Genomic DNA, 12,731 nt, shown 5'->3' on the forward strand with positions numbered 1-12,731 from the left:
CTGAAGTTCAGCATGGCAGAGGGGCTGCATGCATTCTCGGGGCGGCAGGGGGAAACACAAAAACCCACCATGGTACAGGCAGTAAATGCCTTTCTAAAGGGCTGGTGCTTTTTATTTTATTGCATCCTTGTTTGTTGCCTAACAAAACCTGGAACCACTCTTTTTCAGAAAGAATTTTGTTTCCAGTTGGCTTTTTGGCTTTAGCTGTACATTTCCTGGGCGTAGTGCAATTTTTCTCAGCTAAGCCGTTGTGTGAGGTAATACAGTGATAGACTGTCTGTGTTTGTGAGGCTGTTTGTATGGGAGCCTTTTGTTTTTCTCTCTGCAGTGGGAGCCTGTGCTCTGGTTGTGTGCATTCCAGGCTTTATCAGCACTGGGAAGATGTTGCTTGGGATTTAAGGTTCTCAGAGATATTCTTGTTTGGCATTCGCCAGATCTGGAGACACGTGTTGGACATGGGCATTTTATAGACTCCAACAGCACAGCAAGAGCTACAACCTGCTTCAACACAAAAGAGAGAGGAGGAAAAAACAAACACAACAAAAAGCTTTTCACACAGTGTTTGAAAAGCTCCCTATTAACAAAACACATGGCATAAAATGTGCTCCTTGTTGCATTCAGGGGGAGAAGTGAAACAAACTGCTTGAGAGAGGCATTCACGAGAAAGATGAGCACCAAGAAAGCTGTCTAAATTAAACAGTCACTTGTAACGTCCAAACCAATAGGCAGTGCCAGCAGAAAGAGAGGAAAATGGATTACAAGGTCCGCATCCCAATCAGAGCTGGGGACTGCAGCTCCAGATATGGAGCACCAGCCAGCTTTAGGAGGAATGAGCATATGCTCTATCTCTGAGTACCTGGAGGACCCAGGGATTAATTGCTACCTCTTCCCAGGTGAAAAGCACTGTTTGACTTCAGTGGGACATATGAATATGAAGCTGGACTACTAGAGGTGGAGAGGCTTGTAATGGTCAGCACAGACTTTGGTTGGTAAAGATTGTGTTGCACAAAATGATGTAAGCTGAGCGCAGTGGATAGCTTCTCGTTCTAGCTGCTCTAGCACAGGGTTAGCCATAAGCTCTTGGAAGGGGAGGTCTGTCGCTGTGTAGAGCAGCGTGGAGCAGGTTGATCTGCAGCTCTGAGCGGGTTATGGCTGTGGCTTTGTGGGGACAGATGGACATCCCTGTGCCCCCTCAGTCCCCAGCTCCAATGCCAGCCTAGTGCTCCAGAGCCTCCACAGCACTCGGCGCAGATGGAGAGCTACAGACCCACCTGGACTGGCCACCTCCAAAATTGCAGTCCGTAGAAGAAAACTTTCGTGGCAAAAGCAGACAAAGCTCAGAGCTCTGTCTTCTTCCCCTGGCGCAGTGTTGGGAAGGTGGTGGCTCTCTGTAGCAGTGGTGACAAAGGGATCAGATTTCTGGTTTGGTTTGTGTCCTGCCATAGGGTATGGGCAGTCAGTCCTCAGCAGACAATTCGGAAGTGACAGAAGACAACCTCAGCAGCAAAACAATTAGAAGCATAAGAAAAGGTTACCAGTGGCATGACACAGAGCGCTCCCCTACCAGCCTCCTGCCCTCTGGCCATGCAGGCAGCCGGTGTCAGATGTTTCCAGGCTCAGTGATGTCTCCCATCACTAACTGGGTTTTTCTGTGTAGCTATTTTTTGTGGACATCTCTGTTTATGCAGCAATGACATGAGTGTGAACAAAACAGGCATGTGCTTACGTGAGAAACGGGGAAGGCATATGGAGAGTGAAGTACCATCTTGAACTCTAACAGTATTAAAAAGCAGAATGGAAGACAGGATGTGTTCGAGGTCAGGTGATGTGGCATAACAATGGAAACCGTTATGCAAATGCATCAATTATGCTATTGGAAAGATATAAGGTGTTGTCATCCTGGTTTCTGTTCCTCCTTCCAGCAGTACATTGGTCGGATGTGTACAAGTCAGAGCGGCCAGACCTCTCCTTTCTGTTTGCAGTGAGCGAGCACAGAGTGGATGAGAGGCTGCAGTACATGCCAAGACAGTGTCACTGTCCCTTCTGGAGCTGGCTACATGCCTGTAGAGGCTCTGTTTCCAGCTGGGAGTTGGGGCAGAAAATGCAGGTTGGCTAGGAAGTCCCTGGCAGTTGGTTCAGAGATGCCTAGGCTTGTACTTGGCTTCGTGTGGCAGATCCCCATTGCCTCTAGATGCAAGGACCAGGGAGGAAGCCAGCCATATAGGTGCAGAACATGCTAGATCATGCATGTGTGCAGATGCAATATAGATAGTGATTTTTGAACGTTTTTTCCTTAACTACAGGCAAGTGCTGTTGTATTTTCTCTCTCATCCCCCTGTCTGTCCGAAAGGGAGAGCGCTAAGGAATGTAATTGGTACTGTATAACACTTTAAAGGGCGTAGAAATGCCTTCGTGCCTCCATCAGAGCGAGCGAGCGAGCTGCCGGGCTGTGTGGATAGGTGCCCCTCAGGAGGCACTCTCATCTGCAGCTGGTTCCCCCCACCCAGGGCATGGGTCAGAAAGGCATGGAGGCCGTTGATTCCTCTGTGCAGAGTGGTTGTCTTTGCATGCAGAAGGTGAGCTGGTGTTCCTCGGCTGTGAGCCATGTGGCTGTTGGACCCACAGACCACAGCTGGACTGTGCCAGGCAAGACGCAAGCACTCGGGAAAGCCGCCCTGCAGTGTGCGGAGCGCCTGCACCATCCTGAACGTGCTTCTAGCCTAGAGCCGCTCCTGCTCTGCTCCTCCTGTCTGACGTGGCCTCTCAGTACTGTCCTGTCTCGTCAGCTTTCCAGCTTGCTTTGTCCCTACATTTATCTTCCTTCTGTTGTTGGACATGTGACTGAAGGCTTTAATTTATTCACAGCCCTCCTTTTGGTAATTTATCTTTTGTACTCTTTGCTGTCTTGTATTATTTAATTCTGTAAAGTACTCTGGGATGCAGTGTGTATGAAAGATGCTGTACACAATAACATTATGCTGTATTGTTTGTGATTTGTAGGCCTTCTGGATTTTTAATTCTGATTGCAGTGTGGTGTTTGTTATTTGTGTTACGGCTGTGCTCAAGGGCCTCAGCTGGATTGGGCTTCCCTTCCAGTCCCTTCCCCAAGGAGCACACATCTAATTGTGCCCTGATTTAGCGTTAGCTTGCTTTATTCCATGTGTGAGGTGTGTAATGGTTGGAAATGCAGGACGTGCCACTGAGACTGATTGCGTGGGCTGTGGTGTCGTGGCTAAGGCACAAGACTAAACCCAGGTGTCTGACTCTTGTTGTGAGCTGTGGGGTTGCCCTTTGGGAAGATGTGGGAGTCATGCTCTCCAGAGGGGACACAGGGAGAGGGTGGGCTGTTGGTGGGGTGCCCAGGGAGGGGGCTGTTCGGGGCAGTGCTGGAACAGCTGAAGGAGAAGAATGAGAGCTGCATGTGAAGGGTCTCTGCTGAGCAACTGGAGCCAGCTGGAGGTTGAGGAGCTCTTCAGCCTGCTCCCATGAAACTGGGAAGCCCAAACTAGGGCAAATCTCATGGCTGCTGGGGTTGATGTGCTGTGTTGATTGTGGGGATGCTGGCCATTGCCCACCTCTCTGCTGCCAGGGTTCTTGCTTCAGTTGCACAGGTTCAGTCTGGATTCAGAGGAGACCTTGCCATTTGTAACTGCTGTAGCTGCGGTTCAGGTTATCTGCAGGTCTGGCTCAGAGCCTGCCTGTGTGCTGCTGTGCTGTCCTCCAGGTCTCTCACTTGGGTGGGTGCTGTGACAGGATCAGGAGAGAGGGTGGAAGGTGAAGTGGGCTCCTCGAGAAGGGGTGCCTTCCTTCGGTTTGGGTTGGTGTTTTTCCTGAACCTTTAGCTCAGAAGCTTCCCAGAGTCATGAGTGTAGTTATAGCCCACGATATCTATATCGCTCTGTCTATCCTGAGCATAAGGTTCCCATCAGAGCAGGTTTCTCCCCTTGTCCACAGTCTGTGCTTAGTTCCACTTTATGCACCAAAAGCCACACTTTAATTCTACTTGAGGGCTCTGGGCTTGCAGCCTGGTAGAAACGTGGCCTTCGTGTACCATGCTGCAGCAAAGGAAAAGTGAGAGTCGTGATATAGGGCCTGTTGCATTAGATCCCTATACTCCTGGGGCTGATGGCGAGGTTGGGCTTGGCACATCCGACTGTTCACAGTTTCCCCTTTTGCCTGGTCTCAGGTACGCCATCGACCGCAGCACAGATGCAGAGAGGATCTTTGACATCGATGCCAACACAGGTGCCATTGTGACAGGAAAGGTCCTGGACCGGGAGACGGCAGGGTGGCACAACATCACTGTCCTGGCGATGGAAGCAGGTGAGATGGAGGAGTGCTGTGTGGAGCAGTCTGTGCTGGACTGGAGTGGGGCAGAGGGGGAAATATGGGGTGCGTTCACTGCAGAGGTGACCAAGATGCAAGTGTTGATTAACACCGAAGCGGAAAAAAAAAAAAAAAAATGCAGCAGCACTGAGTCTGACATCTCCCTAGACAACCTAAAAATACTCTTCCTGACTTGAGCATTAATAAGGGAGCATGGTCGAATAGTATATTTGATGAACGCTAATCAAATTTGTGTTATCTATGCGCCAGCTCTGCCAGTCATCCCTGTGCAGCTCGCTCCCTGCATTCACACCTGCTGAGCGGCTCTGGGGGCTCCCAGGGGGTCTGTGTTCACATCACCTGCAGCCCCCCGTTCAGCCACGTGCTGTGGGTGGATGCCCCATCAACTGGAGCCCTGTGGCACAGATGGCTGCCAGCGCTCGCTTCTGCTGGGGGCGCATGGTGGCTGGGATTTGCAGGCTGTACCTGCACACGGGGTTTGTGGCTCTGGATGCTTTTCCTCCTTGGTCTCCCTGCCCTTGGTGTGGCTGCAGGCTTGGCAAGGCACAGCAAGGAGTGGATGGGAGGTCCTGGCACTGCAGCAGTGGGAAGGGGCTGTGGGGCCAGAGTGTCCCTGAGCCCCCATCGTGGGGACAGAGAGCAGCGGCGCTGCCAGGGTTGGTACCACTAGGCTGCTTCGGCTCTGGCCGCAGTGCTTGGCCTCACCCTGCAGCCCACCAGGAAAAGCCGTGGGCAGAGGGTGAGGTGAAGCTCTTTTGTCCTCTTCTGAAATTAGCTCCTTTCTGACCCTCCCACGAGAGCCCTGGTGATGGTCTCTTCCTTCCCTTATAGCTGTGCTATCCTTTAGCCTGTATTTACAGTAACTGCCCAATCTGCTCACACCCAGTTGGGAGAGCTGGGAGGGAACAGCTTAGTGGCTCTGCGGGTTTTGTTATTTTATCTTCCCTCCGCGTGATGGGGGTGGCGGAGCCTGGCGTGGACGCTTCCAGCAGAAGTTCTGTTTGTCTTTTCATCTCCAGTTAAGAAAGAAAAGAACAAGCCTGGGTCCTGCTGCTCAAAGAAGCTCTGAATAAACTCCTCTTGAACAAAAAGAAAATAATAGCAGCAAAGAGCAGGCTTTGCTTCCCCGCAGGTGCTCCGCTGTGGGTAGGAAGCTGCCCTGGGCATCCTGCTGCCCTCCGTCGTGTTTGCATGGTGCCTTGGGTCATGGGCTCTGCAGGTCCTGTGTGTGATGGTGTATCTGGCCCCGTGGGCCCCAGGGAGTGCTCTGTGTTCTGCCCTTTTTCTGAGCCTGAAGATGGAGAAGGGGCTTCAATCCCAGGCACCGTGCTGGGAAGCAGAAAGGCATTGCCGTATTCTTCAAAGTTTTCCACATTTTGGATGCGCAAGCTGCCAGGGCAGCCTGGGACCTGCTGTGCTCTGCCACCCCACAGCAGCTTGTACCGGGGAGCTGCTTTGGCTGCAAAGCACCTTCTGACATCTGCAGATGTGTGCCAAGACCCGTCTGTCTGTGGGCAGGAGCCTTCCCCAGGCTTCGCTCCGAAAGACCCCTCAGGAGTTCTGTGTCTCGTTTCTTTGCTTGTTCTTGAGCAGGAAGATGCTGTTCATATTCAAGGAGCCGGATTGGAGCCTGACTTGGAGCCCAGAGATCGATTCCTGCTGCGGGACCACCCCGCCGTGGCGGCAGCCATCTGCTCTGGCCAGGCAAGGGCACAGGACCTGCTGCCCCAGGAGAGGAGGGGGCAGTGGCCCTGGTCAGACCCCCATTGCCCTGGGGGGATGTCTCTGGCTCCGCCAGGGGTCCCAAGCCCCTCTCTGCACTGATGCTTTGTGCCTGCTGGCTGGGGTGACCTCTGCGCTGTCTGGCTGCGGTGCTGTCGTGAGCCCTGCCCGGCATCGGGCAGCAATGGGCAGGCGTGCCGGCGCTGCCCGGCCGCGCCGGAGGGACGGTAGCCCGCTGCAGAGCCATGGCGCATCTGGGGGGCTCCGCGGGGAGGGTCTGCCTGCGGTGGCCAGGGAGGAGGGGACCACAGCGTTGCAGCACAACTCGGCATCCAGAGAAAACGTGAGGTGACAAGAATCAGAAGGAAAATATTTACACGCAGCGGCTAGGATTTCAGAACAAGTCAGTAAATGCTGCGGCTCCCCTCCGGCGGGGAAGCCTGTCAGGCTGGATCGCTTCAAAAGCTGGGGAGAGTCTTCAGCGCTCTGACTTCTCCCGTGGTGAGCTCTGACTCATCCGTTTTAACTGCCCAGACATTCCTCCCAGTGACATTATCCTTAACGTTTTGTAATCATGAAATATTAATGACTCATATTGAATTTAAAGTACAATTTATGTCTGAATCCTCTGGCGGAAAGGGCAGTTGTAAAGGTACAGCCTTCCAGGTGATAGAGGGGTTTTGGAGCGGGGCTGTGCAGCAGCTGTCAGGCCGTGTCCAGCGCAGCGGGATCAGCCGCGGCAGCATGAGTGTGGAGCACGAGGCGGCTGGGAGCCTCCGTGCTGGCGTTGGCGCATCCAGTGTGGCAGTTCCCGGCACGCAGCAGTTCCCAGCACACGGGTGTCTGGGGCCGGGGAGAGCTGGCAGGGCTCCACGGTGTTCGCTGCGGGCATGCAGGTTGCAGCTGGCTGCCGCAGGGTCTGCTGCACAGCGGGGTTGGATGTTATCAACTCCAGTGGAGGCAAGTGGTAAAATATTCTTCCTCTTTCCTCAGTGAGATGTAAACTTCGCAGAAGGAATGGAGTGAGCCTACCAGGTATCTTGCTGCTTGGGCTCGTGCCCGGTGCCCCAGCTCGTCAGGGCTGGTGGGAAGCTGTGCCAGCTCAATTCCCATGGCGCCGTGCCCACTCGATTCCTGCGGTGCACGGGCACGTGGCCCGGAGCAGGCTGCACCAAGGTCTTGCCTCCCTGCAGCCTCCTTGAGCTGCCCTCCCTGCCTGCTGGCAGGACTGTCCTGAGAACGGTTTAACAAGCTGGCAGCTGATGGAAAGCTCGCCTGCTGACAGCACTTGTTCCCACAGGCAGCCCATCTGTGAGGTTCAAGCAGCCCGATACAAGAGCTGTCCTCCCAGCTTTGAGAGCCCTCTCCGGGACCTGGTGCTGCTGCTGCAGCCGAGACGGTGTCCGGGGGTGCGGGCCCCACCTATGGATAACCAAAGAGAGCGTGTTTGCATCCGAGGAGCAGTCAGAAAAGCTGCAGAAGGTGCCTGGCTGCATCTGTGAGGCTGGCTGGGCTGCTTGCTGCTGGCAGGAGCAGAGGAGGGGCAGGTCTCCCCCCGTGGAACAAGCACTCCCCAGCATGAGCTGCCTCGGCCGGCTGGTGGCCAGCAGAATATTTGGCCTTGCAACGTGGCAGCTAGCAGGAAGCACGGGGGCTGTTCAGCAAATCTGGCCTGGGACCAGGCCAAGCGTTTCCAGAGATAAATCTTCATCTCGCTCTCAAGCTGTTTACCTTCCTTGGGCTAATATTAGTGATTCTCTTCCTGCTTTCCTCTTTGCTCATGTAAAATGATGAGGCCTTGACTGCTGTGTCCACTGCTGGTAATTGAGATGATAAATCTTCCTGCTGGAGACTGGCTTTAATCAGAGCATTGTGTTTGGATGCGATTTAATGACTCTCATGCTGCTGAGTTTGGGCAGGACTCAGGAGAGGTGAGAGCCATTTATATGTTACTTGGCTTTAACTGCTGCTTCCGCTTTGCTTCCCCACAGCTGGGAGCCACGTTTTCAGCTCCAGCCTCTGATGTAGCCGCCTGTGTCCGATGAGCCATACCCCTGGCATGCCCATGCTTTGTCCTTGCCATCAGTGCTCTGCTTTGCAGTCAGGCAGCTGCACTGACATCTACAAAACCACCCTGTGCTTCACAGCTGTGGCATGAGTGCTGGAAAGCAGAGTAGCCCATCCCAGTCTTCTATTCTGCATTTTGTTCTCCTAATTTGCTGAGATAGGGAGGAATAAATTCCACGCCTGCCTCTTCTGGCTTCCCAACTAATGTAAGAATTTTGAATTCAGTAGTGTATCAATTTGGTATTGACGCAGAAGAGAGTGGGTCGTACACTGTGCCCAACAGCATCCATGAGCTGTGTTTCCCCAGGTGCTGCAGCCATGAACAGCAGCCCACGGTCCTCTGGGCTTTCCTTAGACTGTGCTTCAGACCCCAGGAAAGCTGCAGAGTGCCTTTCTGCGTGTGCTATCGCTACATGGCTATGCGTGCAGGCAGGAGTGCAAATAGTATGTGTGCTTCAGCAATGGTTGGCTTTGGAGCTTCGCAGTAGAGGTTTGGGTGTAAAAATGCAAAGTGCTTTATTGTGAGTTTGTGTGAGGGTCTGGAGGGGTAAGGACTGGATCCCAGTGCAGCAGTAACCACTGATCCCCTCCTTTCGTGCCACGGCAAGGTGGCCGAGCCTCTCGGCAATCCCTTCCCACCACTGTGAGCTTCTGCTGCAAAGCTTCTAGCGTTTGAGAGCCATTGTCCAGAGCTGCTCGGCGTCAGTCCTGCAGGCAGTCGGCTGTCTGGAACCCAGGGAGAGGGCAAGTTGTTGGTGTTTTGCATCTGAATGTTTAAGGCAAGAATATTGTCCTGTTCAGATTACTTTCCTGATTAATTAAATTAAGAAAAAATACTTTGGGATGTGGCTGGAGGTTCAGCTGGAGCATTTGAGTCTCGGCCTCAGTGTTGCCACGCAGCAGGACTGTGGCTTTCTCCTGCTCCAGAGCCAGGGTGCTGCCTGCTGAGCGGCGTGTCGGCACGGGGGTCCGGGCAGCGCTTGCTGCTCATCCTGAGCTGTGCTGTTTGTAGCATTGAGGAAAGTGCAGACGCTGCAGCGTGGAAGCGATGGGCAGAACTCTGTCCCCCACCCCCCGGCAGGCTCCAGCAGCTCTGAAATAATTCAGCCCATGTTGGCAAAGGCAGCTGCCAGTCATCAGCCTGGAGCTCCTGTATTGCACTGCTGTGTTTCCAGCATCTCCCCCTTGTTCTGTGTGTTTTCCATGTCTCTTTCCTCAGTCTTTTCAGATTAATAGCATTCCAACTCCTGAAGGAAATGCAGAAAAATGGCATGTTTAATTTTAATTTAGGAAAGCGTTTAGGTAGCAGCCTAGTTTCCTCGCTGCTGTCAATCAGGTTTTCTCAAGGCTGACATCAATTAGTTTAAAAATATTGAATGTAATTTTGCCTGACACAACATATTGCAGCCACTGCAAAATATAATTTATTTTAGAAGAAGAAATAATTAAACTAATTTGCATGTCAGTCAGCTGAGCTGGAATACCGAGGAGAGACGCAGCAATGGAAGATGACTTTTTTTTCCTCTCCAGTCGCACTTAGCCTGGCATGTGCAACCCTCTGCCCTGTCCACTGGCCAGGTGCGGCTTGGCAGAGCCCTTCGAGGGCACATTTCTGTGCCTTCCTGCAGCCCTCATCCACCCAGTCTGCTGTTCTTCCTAGCAGTGGTACATGTCTGCTGAGCATTTGCTTCTGTGTGCCAGAGCGTGTGTAGTGGTGCGTGCATGCATTTCTCTGCATGTAGAGGAAGCACAGGTCAGAGCTTTTGGCCTTGCAGATGTGAAGTCTGCATTAGTTAGGCGCATCATGCCTTTCGTCATAGATGTACTCCAACAATCTTAATCATGCTTCTGACCATCATAAATTCAGTTTATGCCCCACAGTTACAGGAAACATATTTCAGAGATGTTTTGGAGATAACTTTTTTCAAATACATCCAACCATTTTTCATATTTTCCATGCGTAAATCCAGGTACTGGCTCAAAGGAAGAGGGAGGTTGATAAAGAAAGCATTTGAAGAACCTTCAAATAGATCATGGTACAGCCAAAATAAAAAGAAGCTGATGCGTGCCTCACTGGAAGAGTAGACAACAATGCAATGGTTGCATTTCTAACCTTGATGTTCCTGGAGATGTCAAATTTTAACCCTGTCACTGAGCTAGGAGTAAGCATGAGCCTCAGGCTTCAGCAGCTTCAGAAGGGGCGAAAGGAGAGCTTTTTTATGACAGGGTGCATTTAGAAAGGACAACTGTGCTTTGAGCTGTGCTCAGGGGAGCGGGATGTTAGTTATGGCTCTGGCAGAGGGGTCGGCACGGGTCTGCGGCACTGTGCCGTGGCGCATGGATGACCCCACTCGCGTGCACGGCATAAAACACTCCTGGCAGCTGCTTGCTGATGCTGTGGAAGAGGACAGACCCATGGTTGTGCCCAGCTCCAAATACGCTGATCGCGTCCCTCCTGATGAGGCTGAGAGAGGTGATCTCGAAGGGAAGCTGCCGTGCTCAGGCTCACCCAGGTGTCCTGACCTGGCCCCACAGAGTGTCCATGGCACGCGCTGTGCCGAGAGGTCCTGGGGAGAGTTCGGCAGCACTGGGCTTGGCTCCTGCTCGCAGCCAGTTCAGGCACCGTGGGGCACTGGGGGAAGAATGGTGCCTCTGGATCGCAGTTAGGAAGGGGAAGAGATGGGGTCCCAGGCTCTTATTCCTCCCTTCTCTCTTTGCCTTTCCGCACCTTTCTGTCTGCCTTGAGGGCAACACCAGCTTGCTTCAGAGCTGAGCAGCAGGGACAGTTATCCATCTTCCTGTGGGCTGAGATGCTGTCATCCTTCTTGCAGGAATTGAACCCTTTTTCCTCCTGCTCGTTTGTGGCCCTGGTGAGCATCAGGCGCACCCCTCTGCCTCCCCCGGGCTCCCTTCCCACCCTGCTGCCTCCCCCTTCCTCTCTCTCCCTGAAAGCAATTGCAGTTTATTTCACTGCACCAACACGCCTTTTAAAATAACACACAGTTCCAGGCTTTTAGTCACGACTTCTGCCTCCCTCCCCTGAAAACAACCATCTAATCACCAGAGCAGCTGGTCTGGGTGAGAGGGAGTGATAACATGAGAACAGGGTGAAGGCAGCTCTGGGGAGGGGGCTTAGGTTCCTGGCTAATTATGGAGCAGTGCTAAATCTCCTCTCCCCTGGGTCCTCCCCCACCTGATCTGCGGGGGCCAGCATTAATTTTATAGACAAACAGGCAGCAGAGCTCCTGCCCGAGCGTGGAGAGAGGCATCGGGTCTGTCACAGTTGCAACCTCTGGCTAAAACAAAGGAGATGGAGTATGAGGGAGTTCGCATTTCTGGAAGCGCATGAGGTGCTTCAGAAGACATTAGGCCCTCCGGAGTGATTTATAATCTTATTGCGAGGGCTCAATGTACCTTTGCGGTGCGTGTGTGGGGTAGAGCAGCACTGCAGCGAATGGAGCTGTAAACGTAATCCCCATCCCGTGTGTGGAGCGACCCTCGAGCAGCACCAGCGGGTGCAGCCCTGGCCCAGCCAGCAGCTCCCTGCACCCCAACAAGGGGAGCGGGCTGCGAGCCCCCCAGGACCACTGCCTGCGAGAGGCACGGGCTGGCAAGCGCGGGGATGGAGGGGCTGCCCTACATCTTGCTGCGTGACCACCCCCCCCACCCCATGCCCGCTGGCAGATGGTGCTAGGTTCAAGTTCGAGCTGCTGATGGTCATGCAAAAACTGGTGTCGGTGTCCCAGGGCAGGAGCCTCACGCCTTGACAGGGAGCGTTCGACCCCGGATCATCTGGGTGCAGCGGAGGTGTACGTGACAGATTTCATCACTGCCCCGTGCTCTTAGCTGAGCCCCGCTGTTTCGTGTCCCGGCTCTGCTCGCCCACCTCTCAGCCGTTGCTGCTAGCTCCTGGGGTGTACGTAAGGGTCAGGATCCGAGTCGGGGTGCGATGTTCTCGTATCTGAATTTGCCTCTCCCCTCTCAGTGCTGCCTGGCTGCAGCACGGATACTCATCTGTGGTGACTGACCCTTATCGCGGGGACTTGCTCGGAGCTGCTCAGCTTTCCCAGGGGTAGATCAGGCCAATAGCAGCATTTTGGGAGTCCTTGGTACGCAGCCCAGGTGTTGGGTTTCTTTACTGGAAAACGGGTGTGGTGAGGCTGAGCGATGCTCTGCGGCACCACTGGCCCACGGAGACGGTCAGCGCGGCGGGCGGAGGTGCGGTGCTGTGCGACCCTCTGCGCTGGCAGCAGCTGCGTGGCTGCGCTGGCCTCTGGACGGACGGAGATGAGGAGGATTTGCTCCCTACTAGCAGCAGATGGCCCCTCCTGCTGAAGCTGCTCTTCTTTTTTTGTTTCAGATAATCACTCACAGGTATCGAGAGCCTCTCTCCGTATCCGTATCCTGGATGTGAATGACAATCCGCCCGAGCTTGCCACCCCCTACGAAGCTGCTGTGTGTGAGGATGCCAAGCCAGGCCAGGTAGCGAGTGTCCCCCAGCCCTTCTCCTGGGTCTCCCATCAGCGCCTGCAGTGGTCTCGCGCTGTGAGCAGTGCTCTGGACCAGTGCCAGCCTGCCCATCCTTCCCCTTCTGC

The 12,731-nt window shown here is 53.8% G+C and overlaps 1 protein-coding gene across 8 annotated transcripts in view; it reads left to right on the top strand.

The window, feature by feature from the left end:
* CDH22 (cadherin 22) overlaps positions 1-12,731 on the top strand; it is a 93,664-nt gene that overhangs the window by 66,522 nt on the left and 14,411 nt on the right. For all 8 annotated transcript variants that reach the window (XM_052782542.1, XM_052782523.1, XM_052782527.1 and 5 more), the window contains 2 exons: positions 4,187-4,323; positions 12,497-12,618. In XM_052782542.1, the coding sequence (XP_052638502.1) occupies positions 4,187-4,323; positions 12,497-12,618 (259 nt within the window). The remainder of the gene's footprint in view (positions 1-4,186; positions 4,324-12,496; positions 12,619-12,731) is intronic.

This window comes from Harpia harpyja, chromosome 1, assembly GCF_026419915.1.
Source record: "Harpia harpyja isolate bHarHar1 chromosome 1, bHarHar1 primary haplotype, whole genome shotgun sequence".
Taxonomy (NCBI): domain Eukaryota; kingdom Metazoa; phylum Chordata; class Aves; order Accipitriformes; family Accipitridae; genus Harpia; species Harpia harpyja.